Genomic DNA, 20,887 nt, shown 5'->3' on the forward strand with positions numbered 1-20,887 from the left:
ATAAAGAGACATGCAATCATACGATCTTTTTAAATCTACACTTGTTCTTTTCATTAGTAACTGATGCGTACCAGTATTAAAGGTTTAAACTTAAGTCTGTATGGTAGCAGGCTCTTTAGACTTTCTAACCCCCTCCCACCACATATTTTTCCTTTCTCCCCAGTAGGAGAAATTCCTCTCAGGATGACTACCTGTGCTTTTGTACAGTAATGTCAGCAGCAGGATGAAAGAGAAGACCAGGATTATCTAATCTTCATCAGTTTCAGTCTCCTGATGCTGTGCTACCACAAAAAATGTTAGTGTGTAGGATCATAGAGGTGTTTGTCCTGGTAGAGCCTTTAGGGCTCTCCTGAAAGGAGCACAGATGAAAAAATTGGACCACTGAGAGAAGCTAGGACAAATAATGATGCCACTGTTGCCTGATCACAGTTATTATTTTTGCTGAGTGCTGAAAAGAAGGTGAGATCTTCAGGATATTTTATTTAACTGGAAAAGGAAAGACTTACAGATTCCAGATACGTTTGATACTAAGTTAGCTATCAAGTATTATTTACAGATAACTTCTAATTGAGAAAAAAAAATCTTTACTTACAAAAACAGTTAAACACATACTTATCTTTAATATTATGAAGTACAGTTTTGGACTGTGGCCAAAATAGATCTGTCAAATCATTATACAGTCTGCTTGAATGGAGAAAAACCTACAAAGTTATATAAAAAAAAAAATCTGGTAAGTGTTTGCAGGATATATGAGACTTACTTTTTACCGAATTGCATATTTCTCTTATTGAGAAGTCTTTATTTTTTCAGTTAGAGTGTTGCATTTACATATTATGTTACCAAGACAGTGAGATGCGGGAAATTGACTGAAATTTCTATGAATTCTTAATGTTCCAGGTATGGTTAAAAATATTAAATTGAAGCTTTGACTTGACATCTCTCTCCTTGAGATGTCATTGTCTAAGGACAGCTGTACATAGTAGTTTTTGTAGAAGATCTCAAATGAAACTGGAGATTAAAAAAAAAAATGTTAATTTGAATTCATCTACCCTTTCATCTGTACAAAGCGATTTATTGATGTGTGGCTTGTTTTCTCCAGATCGCTACAATTTCTCCAGGGATGGCATCATGTGAAAACACTCTAAATACATTGAGATATGCAAATAGGTATGGAAAATGTTATTGCTTATAGCTATACCAACTGTTGACCACTGACATTTGGAATAGTGTTGTTCCATGATGTATCAATATTTTTCGCTACTTGAATAATGTTGTCGTACTTGCATTTCTTCATAAGATTAAAACCAAATTACTGGTCCAGGCTCACATTTAATTTAAGTTGTCACTTTTTACAACTATTACAATATAATCAATAGAAACTGCATTTAAGCCATTATCCAGAGATGGATAATGTGGATTTCAAGGAATGTGGGAGATGCCCCTATTAATTTTGCCCCTGCTCTGGAGGCACCATCTCTTGCATTAGGGGTAGTTGGTATTCATGATGATTCCCTGGGGTGTTAGCTGAAATACCTTTCTGTGATGTGGGTTTTTTTTAATCCGCTTGGTGGAATTGCATGCAGTTGCCAGTCTTTTTCATACATATATAATGAAATTTTATACTTGCCAACTTCAGGCAAACATCTGAGACCCCTAAGTAAAGAGTCAGTTAATCCAACAGTGACTTTATAATCGGTGTAGAGAAATTAGCACCTCCAGAGGCTGATGCAGCACCTCTGAGACCTGTACTGGTCTCTGAAAGCGTTCGTCTGTCTTCAGTGGGCATGAAGAGGTGCCTTCCCCTGCTGGAGTTCTTCTTTGTTTAATGTCTGTGGAGATGGAGCGATCAGGTCCTGCGTTTCCCTGCAGTCAGAACTGCGACCCAGAGACTCCTCCATGCTTTGCTGCAAAGAACAAAGGAGGCAAACAAGCCTCTGGGCCATTGGAAACCCTGGTTTGGCCAGAAGAGGCTACCATCTAGTGGCCTGCTTGCCCCAGTGAAAGACAGGGCAGAACCATATCTGCTCCTCCTTGGCTGGGCACCCCAGCCAGTCGCTAACTGGGCACAAAGGGCTGCTGGGAAAGCTTACCGCCCGCTCCTCCCGATATCCGAATGTCTCTGTCTGGATCAAGGGAGCTAGTAGCAAATTTGCCTGGCTTGGACCAGTCTGTGTGATTTCCTTCCTGTTGAGAAGGAGGCATCTACTCCTCTGCTTACCTAACATAACGAAGGACCTTGCACATTCATCAAGACTTGTTGGATCTTTTAGCCCTTATAGAATATGTGTTGCTGAAGTGACTCCAGAAAAAGACACTGCAAAACTAATTAAACACCTGGTTCTAGTATACTAAATGGTTGCACTATTCTTCCCCTTGGTGTTAAATTTGTATGGTGTTATGGAGTAAATGCCTGTCACTGTAAAGTTGCTTCATGTGTTTTGTGTAGTATTTTAATTTTTTCTAGCAATATATCATTTTCATAGTACAATTAGTTTTTAGGTGCTGGACACCTGTGTGTGTGTAGTGTAAGACGGGGCAGAATAGAATTTAAAGTTTTGTAGCTGTAGTGGTTTCATATTTTAAAAGGAGCCATTTAGTGGAATATTGAATGTAGAGCAAATTTTAACAACTGCATGAACTGAAATCTGCAATTACTCCTCTGAATACACTGCTATTATAGTCCCCTGCAAATTAGCAGTGCTGGTTTCGTTCAGTTTTGTTAGTGATCTGTAACTCTGTTTGCAGAAGGTTTAAATATGTTGGCACACTTGTGTTTTAATATAAAAATAATTTTATAGTTAAACTATTAAAGAAATATGCTAAACAAAGAGTTGTCATTTTAACTGTGTTTATGAGAACATTTTATTTTAATTTGCTGCTGTATTTTGCTGCTGCAGAGTAAAGGAATTTGGAATTAGTCCTTCGGACATTCCCTTCTCACAGGGTAGTGGCAGTCGCTCTGATCTCTCTCCTTCCTATGAGTATGACGACTTTTCTCCTTCAATCACCAGGTCTACTTCATTCTATACATGGAAACTTTATTTCTAAGTTTTCTTTTTGGCTATGTAATTTTACAGACCAACCTTTCATTAGTCCCCTTGCCTTGAGTCACACATACTTTGTTTTTATTTTGTTTGGCAGGTGATGGTTCTGCATGATCTGCAAACATCTTCCCAGTATTTTGTTTACCCTCCTTAAACATCCACACTCTGTATCCAGGCTTGCTAGTTTCCTTCATACATTTTTAAAAAAATGGTGATGTCACCTTTGTACATTTAGTGGACCAAATCTGACAAGTCTTTGTTTAGGGTAATTTGAATATCTCTAATTAAAAAAGAAAACAATTTTCATACATATATATTTTTAAAGCTTTTCATCACTCTGAAGATGAATGAAAAATAGTTTCCATTGTAGTAAGTGCATGCTACTTGAAAAAAATGTTTTCCCCTTTAAAAAAATTAAGAATATGTTCTAAAACTTGCTATGCTTGCAGACTCTGATGTGTCTGTTTCAAAACTTGCTTTTAAATTGAGGTTTTTTGACAGAATCATTATCAATCTTTTAAAGTATTTTCATGCTGCAAGAGCCTAACATTTTAATAAGATGTTTTCACTTTTGAAATCATTTTAATTAAAGGATCTATTCATTCTATGAGATACTTTGTTGCAAATTACTGTTTTCTTGGTGGATTTGCTTATAACAGCTAGTGGGGTACTGATTGACCAGCTTTTTTAAAGCACAATTGTGTGCACAGAAAAAGAAAGATGGTCAGGTTTAGGGTGCTGAATGAACTTTTCTTTCAAATATTACTCATTGCTAAAGGAGTTAATATTGAAGGTTTGGGGATTTTTACCCTCTTAACTGTTAATGAGTAGTAAGATTTCAATCAGAAAATGCCTCTTGCTGGAAGATGGACTGTAATCCACCTGCAAGTAGTGGAAATTCAATGGTCCATGCTTTTTAGGACTTGGACTAACATCTTTTTGTCACTGAAAGTACATTAAATTTGTGAAGCTGACATCATCATCCTTATTAAATGAGTTAATTGCACATAAACCCATAGAGCTTTACTTTTGGCTGTGACTCTTTTGCACAGGAAGTTACTAACTTACAAATGAAACATTTTCTGCTCATAGGGTGAAGGAGCTGACTGTCGATCCTAGTACCACAGGAGATATCCGTCCCATTATACACCACGCTCCCAGTCAGATCGATGACTTGGAGACGCAGTGGGGTGTGGGGAGCTCTCCTCAGAGAGATGATCTCAAACTGCTTTGTGAACAAAACGTGAGTGGTTTACAGCATTACATGAAAAGAGATAATGATAAGTACAGTGGCAGAACAAATCCAGAGCAATGTGTATTTATAGTCTGATAGCAAGATAATTAAGTAAATACAGCATGCCTCTTCACCTTTTCACTTGATGGTATTGTGTTCGTTCCCATACAAAAAAAAAAAAACAAAGCCAAAAATGTTTCTTGAAAGGTGAGAGGAGAATGTTTTATTTTTCTTTATCTTCCTTGCTGATTAGGGCTTTTAATGTCTAGGCAGGGTCTGCTGTAGGCTCTGGCATTCTTTAGTGTGCATTTTTTCCAGTATAGCTTCATATTTTTTAGGCAGTTAGAAGTATCTTGGGACAGTCATCTGTTTTATTTGACACTCTCGTGTTTTTGAGCATTATTTTCCCTGCGTGCAAAACCCATTTCAAGTGAGTTTGCCTTTCTCTGCATTTAGAAATCTGGCTACCCATCATTCCTCTTCCTGACATCCTGATTTTCATGGGGTGAAACCCCAGTGCACTGTTTGAGAGAGAGCCACATCATGTTCCCAGCATGTCTCCGTGGGCTGCAGGAGTGGGGAGCTGAGAGGCATCTTCTAAAGGGCATTTTCTCCTCATTGCTGATCATCAGCTCTAGTCCTGGTTCCTTAAATGTTCAGCGGGGATTAAAACTCCATTTGTGAAAATGCTGAGGAAAGATAGAAAAGAAAAATCCTTACTATGCTAACTTATTTTTTGCAAGACACTCTGCCTTCTCAGACACCTCTTCATGGTGTCTGGTGTATTTCTCATTGTAGTAACTGGCTCTTCTTCTAAGACTCTATTTTGTAGGAACATGCTAGTGATTCCTAGAGCTTCCCACTGGACAGTCCTTCCAGCCAGATATCCTTTCATATCATACTTTTTCATTGTTCATGTGGAATTAAATTAAGCTTTAAAATACGTTTTAAAAAAGATTTCAAAGGCATTGTATAAAGAACTAGACTGTATTGCTAAAAGATTAATTACAGCCTACCTAGCACTTTCCCCTTTGATTGTTAACTATTCATTTCTAAAGAAGCACTGTTTGCCCCAGTTTGTAAATCCATGTTGTGCATTCTTCTAATGTATTAATCACTATGTACGTTTTAGATTTCTTACTTTATATTTATTCCACTTTTTCCAAAGGATTAATTTAATTTTTATTTCCTGAAATGTATTGAATGTAATTGCTGTTCTCTTCTTTTTGAAAATTGTTGTCTATTACAATATGCACAACAAAAAGCCCTGGCAGAAAACCAGAGTTTTCTGTAGGCACTAAAACCTACTAGAAATTGGCATTCTTCCCTTGTGACTTCCTCTTCCCACTATTTTAACTTGGTTTTTTAATGTGGAATATTCTGTTTTCCGGTATTCACTAGGATTGGTGGCTGGAAATTTTTAGTGAATATGAATTAAATTTAATTCTGTAAACATTTTGAATGTATTGCCCTCTGTGCTCATTTCTGGAGATTTTCTTTTTAGAAGTATTAAATTCTATTTTTGATGGGTTCTGCCTTCTGCATATTTCTTTTCATGTTCTGTGATGAGATGGATCACATTCAATGTATTTCCTGTAGTGACAGTTCTTTCCAGACTAACAAGCTTAACTATTGTTTTTAGGAAGAAGAAGTTTCTCCGCAGTTGTTTACTTTCCATGAAGCTGTGTCACAAATGGTAGAAATGGAAGAGCAAGTAGTAGAAGACCACAGGGCTGTCTTCCAGGTAAAAGATGGAGCTCTTACTTTTTTTATCCTAATCCAGGAATTCAGGTTTTCCCAGTGAAAGTGCATACTCTTGAAGATGTACGATATCATCTGGTCATTCCGCTGCTGTCAGAGGCTTCTAAATTGTTTTATTATGCTAAGCCCGTTGTAGCAAACACATAGGGACAGAACCCATAACCACTAATTTTTGTCCCCATGATGAAAGAGAAGCATATTCTATATCGTCACAGAAATTTAGTTAAAATTTTCCTTTTCTTCTCAGCAAACATTCCTAAATAGACTGTGTTCATTATAAGAAAAGTTGCTGTTTTCTTTTTACTATTTTTACTATTTTTATTATTCACTATATTTTCTGTTGCAGTCTTTTTCCAGCATTAGTGATGGTGGGTTTTTTTCTAGTTGCAGGGAGTTTATTCAGATTGGTCTTGAAATTTTCAATTTCACTGTCTAATTTATGCCAATATTCCCGTGTCAGAGCTGACAATTAATAGTAATGTCTCTATCAGCACCATTTGTGTTTGGTCATTGTCCTGGTTTCAGCTGGGATAGAGTTAATTTTCTTCCTAGTAGCTGGTATGAGGCTGTGTTTTGGATTTAGTATGAGAATAATAGTGATAACACCCTGATGTTTTAGTTGTTGCTCAGTAATGCTTACACTGGTCAAGCACTTTTCAGCTTCCCATGCTCTGCCAGGTGCACAAGAAGCTGGGAGGGGGCACGGCCAGGACAGCTGACCCCAACTGGCCAAAGGGCTATTCCATACTGTATGTTGTCATGCCCAGTATATAAACGGGGGGGGGAGTTGGCTGGGGGGCAGCGATCGCTGCTCGGGGACAGGCATTGGTTGACAAGTGGTGAGCGGTTGCATCACTTGTTTTTTTTTCCCCTGAGTTTTGTTCCTCTCCCCCTCTCTCATTGTTTTCCTTTTCATTACAATTTTTTTCTTTTTCTTTTTTCTTTTTCCCAAATATTAAACTGTTCTTATCTCAACCCATGAGTTTTCTTACTTGTGCTTTTCTAGTTCTCTCCCCCATCCCACCGGGAGGGGGGAGGATGAGCAAGCTGCTGTGTCGTGCTTAGTTGCTGACTGAAGCTAAACCACGACAGTCATCTCCTCCTAAGATACTGCAATATTCCCTCCAAGTATCTCGAGTATCCTTTTGTGACATCTCCCTCTGAGATACTGAGATCCAGAAGAGACACGCATATTTCTAACTGCCTGTTTGCTTCCTTTTTACAGATACATAAAGGTTTTCACTTGCTATTAGTCAGGGTCTTTGGAAGGAATACTGCCCATGCAGTGTAATGCTGGTCAGCGCTATGGAGCCTTTTACGTTCACAAAATAAAATGTAGTAATAAGTATGAGTTACTAGTTTTCAGAAGGAAATGTGAGTTGCTTCTGTTCATAACCTTAGAATCTTTAGGGAGGCTGTCTGTTTGGCATGGCTGCTGCAAGAGAACAGCAGAGCATTAAACCTTTAGGGAATACACACATCTCGTCAATTTAGGTATCTAACTTAGTGGAACATTGATGTGTGTTCATAATACAGTAGGATGCAAAACAACACATTTTACAACAGATTTAGTGATTTAGTTATTATGAAACATTAGCCCTGAAGTGAAACATGCAGAAGTGTGAAAGTCTTATGCCATATGCCGTAGCTGTGTCCTAATGCTTGCAACTTCTGGAGAGGCAAGCTGCATTAGTTTAAGATGTTACTGCCTCTGTGTGTCCATCTGGCTTTCAGCTGGAGATTACTGCTCCTCCCAGCGGTCACTGGAAGGAGATGTGTCCGAGCCTCAGCTCCCTTCCTTTGCAGCATGGCTTGGTAGTTTATGCCATGGGTGGAGGTGGGCTGCACCAATACAGAATCTACCGTCTGTACCAGGCAGAAGTTGTCTTCTGTCAGCTTTCACCTGGAAGCTGCTGATAGAAAACATCCTTTCCTAACAAAAATCTCTAAAATAGATCAACGGAATGAATTGTGCTCTAGAGGTGTTGGTCTTCCTTTGTGTCTTGGATGTACGAGTTTACATTAGATGAGATGAATCCTATCCCAATGTGAGCTCCATCTGTCCTGAAAGCCAAAGAACATACATGAGGTTTGAACTATGCTTCCGATATTACTTGGGCTACTGAGCACAGAGGGAAAGACTTCATTTTAGTATTTCAGGCCCAGCATGCCTAGAACTGTCAGCTGCTTTCTCTTCTTAAAGCATTTCCAATGGGATCAGTTCTCCTCATCACAGCTTTGCATGGTTCTGGTTCTGTAAGCTTTAACGCCTGGTTGCATCCTTCTTTGCTGCAAGACTTCTTGTTTTCCCTCTTTTTTTGTAATATTCGGAGTGCCAAGATGCCTAAGAGCTGCTTTAACCAACGTTTACTGTACCCTTATCTATCTGGGGAATTAGCTCATGCAGTAGTGAGCTTAAAATAGTTCTTCTTTTATACAGCTTCTCTCAAAACTCGTTTTCATTATGGACAGAATTATCTTGGCTCCTTGATTGTAGTAGTGACACTATGATTATAGTCAGTGGCAACCATCCCATACTTAAAATTGAAGGCTGAGTTCAAAGTTTGATTATCTGCCTAAGGGGACATAACTGTGACATGAAGTTCTGTTCTCTGAGTTTCTTAGCTTTACAACCACCTAATGGTATGAATTTGAAGAGAACTGGGGTAGCTGGGGTTTACCTGTTGCTGGTATGACCCCTGGAATTAAGAAACAATGTAGAAAACATACAGTTTTGCTGAATGAGTAATAAGGCTTCAGTTTTGCTGAATTAGAAATAAGGTTTCATTTCAGGATTGAAATCTGTTTCATTGAGGTGACTAGACAGTAAAAGTGTGATCATCTTGAGAAAAGGTCTAATTCAACTCTTTGTCTTGAAACCTGTCTTGAAACTTTGCTAATGTATTTAGTTGTTTTTTTTTTTTTTTAACTTTCATCTAGGAATCTATTAGATGGCTGGAAGATGAAAAAGCTCTTCTTGAGATGACAGAAGAAGTAGACTATGATGTGGATTCTTATGCTACCCAACTTGAAGCAATTCTAGAGCAAAAAATTGATATTCTGACTGAACTTAGAGGTAGATTGCTCTTAATCACTTTTATGTGCATTATTAGCAGTGTGTTTTCATATGCCATGGAGACTTGTAGTAATAATGAGGAGGAAAAAAAAAAGTGTGGTTATGTTTCAGGGTCTTTTTTCCCCTTATGCTTCCCCGCAATGTCCTGTGGAAGGAACATTTATTCTGCTGCCTAAGAACAAGTTCACATCTGTGCTCAGTTCATCCTGGTTTATAGGAAAAATCTCTGCTTTACCTCCAGGAAGTATAAACTTGATCCTGCAACTTTCCTTTTCTTTTCCTTTGTTCCAAAGCAATAAAGGAAGGAAAAAGGAAATCCAAATGAACAGTACAAAAAAATAAGGTAATGCAATGAGGAAAAAGTAGTAGGAGCTCCCAGTTCCTGCTCTGTTGTATTCTGTAGCGTAGCAGGGAGCCTGCTGTCATTTTTAAGACTGCTTAAGAGTGGCATCGAGCTCTAAGTAGCTTGGTTGTTAGCTTACTTTTTTCTTCAGCAGCCTTTCTCTCTGAATTTTGTTAGCCTCTCTTTGATGAAAAACAAACTGCAGATAATTCTTAGTGCCCAAAATTGACTTTTCCACTTGTCTTCTAAAATCAACTTGTCAGCTTGGTACCTCATGGAGATGAATTTTTCATTTTAGGCTCCGTAACTATTTGGACTCCAGCAGGCATGCTGTACTGGTGAAAACTCAAGGGTGGGGTTGGGGGCTGAGGGGTGTGGGGGTGGGTTTTTTTTTAATCTGTTGTTAGAAAACTCCTTGTAAGATAAAATCTTACTTATTACTCAGTCTGAGTATCTGCTGTAAGTTAGAAGAATACATCAAGCAAATCAGATGTGGCCTGCTTGCCTTGTAAGCATGCATTGGCAGCAGTATACTTTAGCAAAGAATTGGAGGTGCATTCCTTTGCTTTTTATGGATGATGGCTTTGTCTTCAGAAGATGACAATTTGAGACACCAGCAGTGAAAAACACAGTTTAGGTGACTCCCTGTTCTTCGAAAACTTATTAGATACTGCTTTTGAAACAAGGTACTGGAGGTAAAGGCTAAGAGATCCTTGCATCTTTACAGGCAGCATGGTACATGTATACCTTTACAGGAAGGAAGAACTGTTAAGTCAAAAATTCTTTCTCCGAGTATCTTCTGTGTCCTGCTCATGGCACATAATGGTCACTGAATCTTTCAGCTTTTATTCCTGTCACTCTGGGACTGACATCTTTATGCTGTCATTTTGGTTTCCTTCTTCCCATTCTTGGGCATATTACTGGGGAGTGGAGGGGGTCAGGAATAGAAATATGAAAGGATGCCACACTTCCTTTCTCAGGTTTCTCCCATTCTTGTTATAGTTATGATGAAACAAATGAATGATGCATCTATCTATTTATGGTGAATAACTTCCAAAACTTGATCACAAATGCTTTTCACATTCATAGAAAAACAAGGGGGAGTAGAATTTGCTCTGATGGGTTTTAGAATGTACAGAAGTGACTGTTTGTACACTAAATACAATTTTGTATGCCTCTAAGGATGGTTTGGAAACTGCTGGGAAGGAGAAGGATGTATGTGGTCTGTATCTCCCTATACTCTGTAAGTTAGAAGCAGAATTTAAGTGTGAACAGGTTACATGCTGGGAATGCAATTGTGCATTTTCCAAACCTATCCTGCCTAGAGACAGGGTTAGCATCCAAGAAGGGCCTAAGTTGCTAAGCAACATGTTTGTATGGTGAGTATTGAATTTAAGCTTCTCTCAATCCTCTTGCAATTTGTAGTGTCAGCTATTTTTGTGGCGGAATGTTCTTTGTTGGGCATTAGGGACGGGATGTGGAGCATCAGGGCTTAGTTTCAGGATCTGTGTTGAGCACAGGCACATCAGTACTCATTCTCTCTTTTTCATTAAAGATAAAGTGAAATCTTTCCGGGCAGCTCTACAAGAGGAGGAACAGGCCAGTAAACAGATCAACCCGAAAAGACCACGTGCCCTTTGAAGTGGGCCTTTGCTGCTAAAGGAATCCGTGAACCTGTACTGCTGTAGCACACATTTGTTACAAAACCCAGTGGGCGTAAGAACTCAACTACTTGAAAGTGTAAAAACGTTAGAAATGTCTGTGGAAATGTCCTGTTTCTTATTCACCTGAATGACATTTTCAGTTTTGTGTGAAATACTCCTATGATGCCTACAAAATGCTTCTAGACCAGACAGCACAACCATGCAGGGTTCAGATCTGTGAAGCACTTTGTTTAAAATATTTCATTTATTCAAATTGTGAACTTTATGTTTGGAAATATTTGCCATGTTTTTAATAATGAAGTAAAACTGTGGCCATTAAAAAGTCACAGTATTTCCTTTTGACTATGTTCAGTTTTGTTACAAAGACCAGCTGTGCAGTTTTAAATTGTGTTTGCGTGCATGCACACCTCACTAGTGGTTGTACATAACTTCTCTTCTACAGACAGCTGTGCTTACCTCTTCCCATTCTGTGCCTTGATGAAGGCTACTTAACCCTAAACATCCTTTCTGAAGCACAGCCTTAATAAACAACATTCCTTATTTGTCAATATAAACACACATACTTTCAGTGTGTGTACATTTTTAATGTGTTTTGAGACTTTTTTTTTGGTGGCTAGTTTCATTTCACAGGATGTGCCATATCATTTGAACAGGAACTGCAAGAGCTGTTAGAGTGGACAAACAGCTGGACATTCCATCCTCCTTGTAAAAATCTGGAATCTAGATTTATTTGAATACCATAAAGAATGGCTATATAATTCTAACATTTTTCTCTGTAATAAAAAAAAACAACCAACAACAGAACAAAACCACAAAAATATAAATTAGTTGATGTATAATAAAGGGTAATGTTTAAGTACTGAGGAGACTTGTATCTTAGGATAATGCAGATATACAGTATGTGGTATGGTGTGATAATGCTGTCAGAGTAAAGGTACGATCTGACCTCTGCGTATAGATAGGGTAACTGTGAAAGTTCAGGGATCCAGCTAAATACGTACATATTGGCCTTTCACATACTGTTAAAATTTGGCTTTTGATGCATGACGAACTTACATGTACATTAACTGTAGTTTGCAGGTATTTTGAGTAGCTCTGTTGCTTTAAAAAAAAAAAGTAGCTAATACCTATTTTTCCCTTTGTACACTGCCAGCAGCTGAAACGTGGGGTGAAATTCCAGCATTTGAGGATTTCGCAGTGTCTCTCCCTAGCACTAATAGAAATCCCACAAGTACCTGAATTCTCAGCACTTTTTAGGCGGTGGCACTCAAGTTATTTTTGCAAGTCAGCATCCAAAAAAGATTGACTTTTCATGTAAGAACTTCTTGTCAAATGAAGAATTGTAGACCTCTCTAGGAGTTGTCCCTGTTTCCAGGAGTTCGTATCAGCAAACTTTCCCTTGGAACTGTTTAAAAATTACTTTTGGAATACAAGTCTGTTTGTTTGTGCCAGGCCTGGAGGGAAATAAAGGGAAGGCAATGAAAAGAGAGTTAAATGAGCCAGGAATTCTTGTAGTGTTTTAATGTTTGTTTCACCCATAGGAAGGTGGGCTATGGGAAGCTCTTGTCACATCATGGTTAAAAATAAAAAAAATCCTCATGTGTGTAAACATGAAAACTGAAACAACAATGTAGATTTTACATAATGTGTTTAATAAATTAAACTATTAAATGAATTACAGATGAGAATTTACTTCTGTGAAAGTTCTGTTGTGCTTTGGGAAGGGTTTTACTTTGTAAGCACATTGGAGTTACACTTCTGAAAAGGCCTGATTTCAGAATGAATATTTACTTCTGGAGCTAACTCTTCTGTACAGATTTGTCATACAGGAAGAAGTTCCCCAGAGCACTGTCCTGACTTTAGTTTTGCAGCAGGTCTTAAAAGAAGTATCACACATCTTTCTGAGCATTTGCTTAAGAACATCATCTGTCACAGTTAAAAGAAAACAACAATCAAATAGAAGGCAGCAGCTTTTGTTAGCAGGTGACAGTACAGGTTATCATATAATACCAGAGGGTTTCTTTGAAGCTGCTCCAGAGAAATACTACGTTTTTAGAAAGCCTCTGAAGGTTGAAACGTCCTATGTGAGAAACAGCAGCTTCCCTACTAGTCCTCCATGCAAGCCTAGAGCCACAACCAGGCTGTGGTTTACAGCGGGTACCAAAGAGGACAGGAAGGACAGCAGCAGTTAGATTTCAGCAGCTTTTTACAAAGCCTTGTAAATCACATGTCCTGTCAGGTAGCAGATGCAAGCTGAAACTGTGTCTACTGCAGGGGTAATGTTAAGGGACAGCCTTTGTGACAGAGCCTGCTGTAAAGGTCAGATCTACACCAATATTGAAGCAGTGAGAACCAGGATAAACTGATATGGCTGGTTATGGCACTTGAATTCCTGTAGCCCATTGCTGTGATGGACTGGAATTACTTGAATAGGACTCAAGACAAGCTTATTTTGATTCCTGTCCTATAAAACAAAAGCATTTAGGAAGTGTGACGCTGATCTCCAGCACTTGTTCCTTCTGTGTTGGTCTCTGCATACTTACCTCACTCATAAACTGGTTCTCTATGCAGTGAAGCAGCACTGGAATCATTGCATTACAACATAAATGAGCAATTCCATTTTCCAAGGCAATCTCTCAGGATGTCTGCAAATTCAAGTACACATTTCTGTACATGTTTCTGAATCAATGACTTTTGAAGAACTGACCTTGCATGTATATAAAGTGGTATCTTAAGAGTGAGTTTTTGCTAATTTGCCTCTTCTCCACTTACCATGGTCTTATGGAAAGAGACACGCTATACATGAAAACATGACTTACGGTAGTTAATACACAGAGTCATGCCTTCACCCCTGCATGATGCTACAGAGTTAATAGTTACTGTTTCCTGAACCATAAGACAGACCAAAGTGGATTTTTCTTTTGACAGCTGCTATGCAGTTAATGCAGACTTCCTTGGGAAAATTCTGCGTTGTCCTTAATAACAAATATATATAATCCAAACTATATTAAGACACTTCAGTAAGTCCTTCTGTCAGGACACAGGCATACATTGCTCTAAGACTCACTGAAAGCTTTGATCTATGCTAAAACTCCTTGACTTGAAGGGTGAAGTAGTTTTCCTATAAAAAAAGCTGCTTGAATTTACAGTTGACAAAAAACTCCTTCTGTCTATGCTTATGAGCAGTGGCCCTTTAATAATATTCTGCTGGTTCCTACAGTGGTTTGATGGCAATAAGGAGGGAGTAAAGGAGATGACACTGGTAGTTTCAGATGCCTCGATAATGTTTTTGTAAATGATGCCAAGCCCACAAGATAAATGCTCGTTTCTGAGAAACAGTTACTGGGATTTCTCCAAGAGAAGCAGATTACTAACAGACTTGGAATGCAGGTAAGCTACCAGAGGACAAATGGAAGAGACAGGCATTTCACATCAAAAGAAAGTGTGAAAATACACTTTAGAAAAAAACAAACAAACAAAAAAATCCCAAACAAATGGAACCATTACAACTGTTTTTGTTGCCCAGACAAGACTTATGGGTTGTACTGTTGAGTATTGTGCAAGAATATACTGAGGTGAAGTCCATGATCAGAGAACGCAGATTTCAATTACGGCAGCATCAATCCATGTTACTGGGTATATTTAAAAATACACTGTCATGTGGAAGTCCAGCACCTCACTTCAGTCATGAAATAATTTATGGCTTTTAAAATACAGAGCAGCAGCTTCTTGCCTACTATCTGTGATAAAATTGCATGTAGGGTTTTAATAAGAACCAGAGTGTGTATGCTGTATTCTGTTCATTGCTTTTGTGAGCAGAGCTTGTTCCGTTGCAGTCACTCTGGCTTAGGTAAGACTTTGGTGACAAAAAAACAGACCATCTTTCATTCTTCTAGTAGACTCTATGAGAAGTGGATGCCTTCTGAATTGAAGCCATGCAGCAGTCTGAAAGAGTGAAATACTTATGTTACAATTTCTACTAGTTTATACTTCAGCTTAAGGCATTTCTAAGATGCGCAGGCTGGCAAAAAACATATGAAAATAACATGAAAGCAGACATCACTGTTCAACTGCCATAAAGAATTGTTACAAATCTTAAACTAGAAGTTATTAACAAATTTGCCATTTTAGAGATGCAGGTATGTTTTCAGTGCAGTTAGTTCTATTGTGTCCTACCAGGTTTACTACGTTCCTTTAAAGAGCAGTGGCTGTATTAATTGTCACACTGAGAAACAGCTAGGAATTTTTATCTTAAATTAGGAGAGGATTCATGTTGCTACTTAAATTAACTGACCAGAAGTAAGAGCAGAATATATCAGTTAATTACTCAACTTTCCAAATTATGCTATAGACTAAGGCCCAGTCCTCAACACAGACAGACAGAGAAGAGCTGTGTAAGTCTCCAGGGAAATTATAATAACCAATTCCGTTATTAAAGCCATTTTTAGAGGAGAGGTAGAAGGGTCTAGTACACTAACACCAGAAATAGGATTCTTTAGCTAGTTGCTTCTCAATACTGTATGCAGCAGTTAAAATATATAGGGTTTAAGTGTTTGTTCATGTTCAGGACTGGAAGGAAGGAGTATCTGGTATTGAGAGGAAAACAGAGTTAGTACTATTCCTGTGTAACCCAATACTAATCTATGCTACACAGGTACAGATGCAGATAGAATTTGAAGAAGCATAAAAGGAAGGCGTAAAGAGAAGAAAAAATACCTAATGAAATCATCTATATCCATTGAACGGGCTCGCTTGTCAGAGTAACCTGTATTTTTTAGGACTGTCTGTATTTTCTCTGCAATTTTGAAGTTTTCGGGTATTTCCTGTCAATAGAAAGTAGGATACAAATTCATTTTCTATTCATAGCATAGAAAAAAGTTCATTTAAATCATCTGTTATTTTCCTGCCTTTAGACTAGTTCTTGTTTCAAGTGATAGAAATAAGTTGTATTTCTTCTTGTATGGATTATTGTATTCTTCCGTTCTCATATCTGTATTTTTATACCTCAGCTCATTCACTATAAATGAATCACAGCAGTATCGCTAAGCAGACACAAAAAGTGTTCTTATTAGATTCTTATTAGATTAGTAAAAGTCCTTGAGACTTGTACAGTCAATATATTAATAACATACTCAGCTTTTTCACTGTAATTTAGTGACCCTTTTAGATTTTTCTCTAAGAAAAGAGGTAAGTTCCTCCCTCCCTCAAACTCTCTCTGAAAAACCTTAACACGTTAAGCTTTTCAATGTTAATGTTTTACTCTTATAAAAGTCAGTGTGTAGGTCACAGTACACAGAAATAGAATTTAATATATTAAAAAGGAGCTTACTGTATTATGTAAGGAACAATGAATTCGGTAATTATGATCCAGCAACTGCTCTACAGCACTTGACCTGAAAGAAATACAAGTTTAGAATGAAAATTGAGCTGCAACTAGTTTTTTTTACTTGACTGGTTGTGAATCTTTACTATAAAGAACTGTAATGATTACACAGAGCTGTTCTTTTAGAAGAAAACTAGGCAACAGTTTAAAAAGAAAAAGCTTGTAACCTCAGCATAAATCCTCCATCGCAGTTTATCCCAGACTGCGCCGGCATGCATATAACACTGCTATGCATTCGCACAAAAGAAATGGTTAACTGGATGGACTCTCAAACTTTGAAGAGATTTCTTTTAATAGAAGTTACTTACTTAAATGCTGCAGAGAGTGTCTTGTTTTTCCTAACAAAGGCTATCCTTACCAGACCATCCCACTCCTGAAATGAAAAATTTCAGAATTTACAGAAAGGAACAGCTACTACAAACAAGAACAGTCACTACTGACAATTTCATAACGATATTGAACACAAAGAAAAATCCTTCAGGAAAGTATCTTTCTCAACAATACAAAACCAGTCCTGTCTTGGGCAAAGCAATACAAATGGAGGAGAAAATACTTCACCCACAAAAACCTTTGAATTGTTCTTTTTCGTGCCTAGGCACTATTGGCCAGATCTTATGCGCTGAGAAGGCAGATACTTGAAGAAAATCTGGCTAACTTTGGGCAAGGCTGAAATGGTCTTGAAGATCAAAGCGTTTTAAAAATTAACTTTAAGAATACTATCCAGTAACATCTGTCTTCTGAGATTATACACACTCATCTGAAGATAAGACTTTTCATAGATACTCCTTTGATCACAACCAACAAAGTAATCAGCCAGAAGGGATATAAACCATGGTGAAAGGGACATTATTACCAGCAACTCTCCAGCTGACATGGAGATGGTACCTCAGTCTTGTCAGAAATACTGTAAACAAAGCTGCACCTGAATTGATGGTGGCATGTTCAGGTAATGTCCGAATGCAAGCCTGATCAACAGAGGAGTAAGTATTTTGGGATTATGTGACTGCCAATGAATAGCTGGTACTTAGTACTGAAAACAGCACGTAGAACTGAGTAGTAAGGGAAAAGAAAAATGAAATTAAGTATTATCACTGGCATGTTACATTGTTATTAGAGTATACGATGCTTACCTGGAAGTTGATAGGTGGTGGTGGATTCTTTGGCTCTATTCTGACAACACTGGATTCAACTTTGGGAGGAGGCCTGAAGTTGTTCTTTCCAACCTGTTAGTCAGGAGAAGTCAGGCAGCTGTATGAATAAGCAGCAAATCCTCACATTCCTAGAAACATTCTTCTATTTTTGGTAGCTCTGTTAGCTAACACAGACCTTCATCAGATGGTCCTTCATCAGACACGTACCTTCATCAGATGGTCCACTCGAGCTAATAACTGAGTATTAATAGAGAGTCTGCAGTATAGTTTAGTTCCTGGTTTTGCAACCAAACGAAGTGCAAATTCCCTTTGAAACATAAGTATTGCACACCTGAGAATAACAGAGATGAGAAAATGAATTCTAAGTAATCAACTTCTACATCAAAAGCCAACTAACACACCTGGAAAACACAGGATTTGCCTCAGCGCTTAAGAAGCAATATAAGTTTGTCATAAACAAACTCTGCCTTAATTAGCTCAGAGTGTGTAAAAAAAAAACAAAAAACAAACAAAACTTGGTGAAACCATCCAAATCTCCTTAAAACTATGATAGAATTTGATTCTTTATACTGCTAAATGGATCAGGATCAAAGAGACAGAGGCTAGTCTCAGAGTTCTGTGCCTGTCTGTAACAAATCATGAGTAGTTCTATGAGTCCTTCAAATCCAAACTCCCTAGTTCCAAAAACCGACCAGTAACGTCACTAACATTAGTGCTTCAGTCAGAGAAATCAAGGAATGCTGACATATTGAACAACACACAGAAGTACCCAGGCAGTTATATTTTTGGACCAGACAACAGGAAGTGTCTTTGTTTCCATCCTACCCCTTCCACCCTTCCTTTCTAAGGTAGGAAGGCATCTGAAATGCTACGATGCCCTACTTATCCCTGGAATAACAACTAGTTATAATACTAGTGTAAAGAGGCACAACTCCTGTTTTCATCAGCTGGACACTCACTGATGCCAAGACTTAAAATTTTCTTCTCATGCTTAATACACTAACATAAACTAATTTCCAGGCACTGGCAGTTTTCATATTACAGAAAAATTTTGGTGCAGCTCTGATCCATCAAACTGATACTTAAGAACTAAAACAATTTGGTTTGGGAATATTTTTAAAACTATTTTTTTTTCTGTCAGGTAATACAGAGCTCTGGTCTTCCACATACCTGAAAAAAGGTCTATGAAGCAACAACTTGAAAACAAAAGGTGAAGAAATCTGAGGAAAAGAGTTATAGCATTAGTATAATTTCTAGGCAATTATCATTTAAAAAGAAAAAAGTTTTGCCATATTGTTTAGCCCATACCTGGTAAGGCAAGTTAGCCACACACGCATCAAAGAATGGTAAGTCTGTTTTCAAGATATCTCCAACCTTGATTTCAAGTTTGTTTGCTAGACACCTGGGGGAAAATAATACACTGTGGTTATCCTCAGAGAAGCATGTTGACAAAGTGTTTGCCACAGCAGCTCCACTGCTTTAAGCGCTCGCTACTTCCACAGTTGATACTTACGTGCCCTGGACTCTCTTCTGAAGTTCACCCACAAGTCTAGGGTCAATTTCACAAGCAATAACCTGAAAACGAAGTATATATATGCAACTTTATACAACTCCTCCGTTTGGGATTAAAATTTCAATTGAAAAAAAACCCTGTATCTATTGCTTCAGGTTTAACTAATTCTTAAAAATTCCCTATTAGGCTATGCACCTTCCTCCCTGCCCAGAAACACACAGGAGTTACCACATAAACAGGTAACAGCAATATAGTTTGATAAAACCATACAAGATTTACATGAACAGGTAAAAACTCATTTGAATTATGCAAATGTTAAGAGAAGTATCCGTAGAGTAATGTGAATCAAGTATCCGTAGATACTTGTGAATCAAGGATCCGTAGATACTTGTGAAGTATCCGTAGAGTAATTTGAATCAAGCAGATGAAGATCCTTCTGCTTGCCATAGTCTAAGCCACAACGTGGTTTGAGCTTGGGAAGGCAGGGGGGAAATTCACACTTACTTTTTTTACTTTCTCTAACATCTTTACTGTCAGGTTACCGGTTCCCGGGCCTACTTCCAGAATGACATCTGTGCGTCGCAGAGCAGCCTAAGAACAAACGGCATTTCAGTTATTTTTCTAGACCTGATTTCAAACAACCATTTAATTTTAAAACGAAAGGTATGTGACGCACATGCAGCCCAGTAGGAAGCCGAAACCAGCTAACAGAGGAGTGTGAATGTCGTTTAGAAAGGGGCAGGAGGGAAACAGTGAAAACAGGAATATCTTACAGCTAATTTATGAGAGATCGTTGGCCAAGTGTAGAAAAGTAAGCAAGCGGCCACATTAAAAAAAAAAAAGGCCATAACTGCGGTACAGAAGAAGGAAGGTGCCTCCACAGCCACGGAAAGGGCAGAGTGAGGGCCGAGGACCGTGCAGGAGGACACGCTTTCCCAGGGAAATCCCCGCCTGCTCCGCCCGGCGCAGCGGAGCCGATGCTCCTCCGGCCGGTGTGGGGCCAGCGGCCCCCGGCGAGCGGCCCCCGGCGAGCCGCCGCCTCCTCCCGCCGCCGCTCCCCGCTCCGCCGCCCACCTTCTCGATGATGCTGTTGACGACGAGGGGGTTCTTCAGGATGTGCTGGCCGGCCCCGGTGTTGAAGAGGATGCCTAGGGCAGAGAGCGGCGTTACTCCAGGGCGGCCGCACCCCGCGGAAACGCGGCGACAGACACCCGGGGGTTTGTCCCCCGCCGGCATTCACGCTGCTCAAGCCGCGCTCCCCGCCGGGCGCTGCCCTCCCCCGGGCCGCCGGCGGGGCCGCTCCCCGCACCGAGGCGTCCCCCGAACAAGGGCGAGCGCAGGCCGCGCCCGGGCGGCAGGCCCGGCCCTGGCCTCCGTCCCCGGGGGCGCCGCCGCTCAGCCCGGCCCGCACTCACCAGCAGCGCGGCCCTCCCGGCGCTCCTGCCGCGGCCGCTTCCCCGCCCGCACCTTGGGCATGGCGGCGACCGCCTGCGCCCGGGCCCGCTCCCGCACACGTGCCGCGCCGGACTACGACTCCCGACCAGCACCGCGGCCGGGCCGGCGCGGGCCACGGGAGGCGGGCGGGGCGCCGCGGGGGACAGCGCCCCCCCGCGGCCCGGCGGTGCGCGGAGCCGATCGCCGCGCCCCCAAAGAGCCAGAGCCCCGCGGCCGCAGCGGGCTCCCGCGGGGCTGCAGGTGTGCTCTGCGGCAGCGCCGCC

At 39.7% G+C, this 20,887-nt stretch overlaps 3 protein-coding genes across 8 annotated transcripts in view; 2 read left to right on the forward strand and 1 right to left on the reverse strand.

Moving 5' to 3' along the window:
- KIF2A (kinesin family member 2A) overlaps nucleotides 1-12,362 on the forward strand; it is a 58,983-nt gene extending 46,621 nt beyond the window's left edge. For 3 of the 5 annotated variants that reach the window (XM_075488737.1, XM_075488734.1, XM_075488733.1), the window contains 5 exons: nucleotides 1,100-1,167; nucleotides 4,137-4,287; nucleotides 5,921-6,022; nucleotides 8,980-9,115; nucleotides 11,014-12,362. In XM_075488737.1, coding sequence (XP_075344852.1) covers nucleotides 1,100-1,167; nucleotides 4,137-4,287; nucleotides 5,921-6,022; nucleotides 8,980-9,115; nucleotides 11,014-11,099 — 543 coding nt within the window. In that variant the 3' untranslated portion in view covers nucleotides 11,100-12,362. Of the gene's footprint in view, nucleotides 1-1,099; nucleotides 1,168-2,897; nucleotides 3,012-4,136; nucleotides 4,288-5,920; nucleotides 6,023-8,979; nucleotides 9,116-11,013 lie in introns of all 5 variants that reach the window. The other 2 variants (XM_075488738.1, XM_075488736.1) reach the window with 2 other exon arrangements.
- The window catches only part of IPO11 (importin 11), a 268,429-nt gene that overhangs the window by 150,255 nt on the left and 97,287 nt on the right, over nucleotides 1-20,887 (forward strand). The window lies entirely within an intron of this gene.
- Nucleotides 12,938-20,743, reverse strand: DIMT1 (DIM1 rRNA methyltransferase and ribosome maturation factor). The gene is made up of 12 exons (XM_075488739.1): nucleotides 20,585-20,743; nucleotides 20,244-20,317; nucleotides 19,674-19,760; nucleotides 19,170-19,231; nucleotides 18,965-19,058; nucleotides 18,827-18,876; nucleotides 17,864-17,987; nucleotides 17,636-17,728; nucleotides 16,814-16,878; nucleotides 16,452-16,515; nucleotides 15,839-15,945; nucleotides 12,938-15,067 (listed from the first exon to the last, which is right to left on the reverse strand). The coding sequence occupies exons 1-12, from the start codon at nucleotides 20,643-20,645 to the stop codon at nucleotides 15,025-15,027; spliced, it is 924 nt and encodes a 307-aa protein (XP_075344854.1). The 5' UTR covers nucleotides 20,646-20,743; the 3' UTR covers nucleotides 12,938-15,024.

The sequence above is a fragment of the Mycteria americana genome, chromosome Z (genome assembly GCF_035582795.1).
Source record: "Mycteria americana isolate JAX WOST 10 ecotype Jacksonville Zoo and Gardens chromosome Z, USCA_MyAme_1.0, whole genome shotgun sequence".
Lineage (NCBI taxonomy): Eukaryota > Metazoa > Chordata > Aves > Ciconiiformes > Ciconiidae > Mycteria > Mycteria americana.

Excerpts from the sequence above, each read along its gene's own strand:
- DIMT1 (XM_075488739.1), bottom strand. The coding sequence starts at position 20,645 with ATGCCCAAGGTGCGGGCGGGGAAGCGGCCGCGGCAGGAGCGCCGGGAG. Across the intron at positions 19,059-19,169 it reads CAGAAGAGAGTCCAGGGCAC|GTGTCTAGCAAACAAACTTG; the intron begins GTAAGTATCAAC and ends ATTTTCCCCCAG. Across the intron at positions 16,516-16,813 it reads ACACTCTCTGCAGCATTTAA|GTCAAGTGCTGTAGAGCAGT; the intron begins GTAAGTAACTTC and ends TATTTCTTTCAG.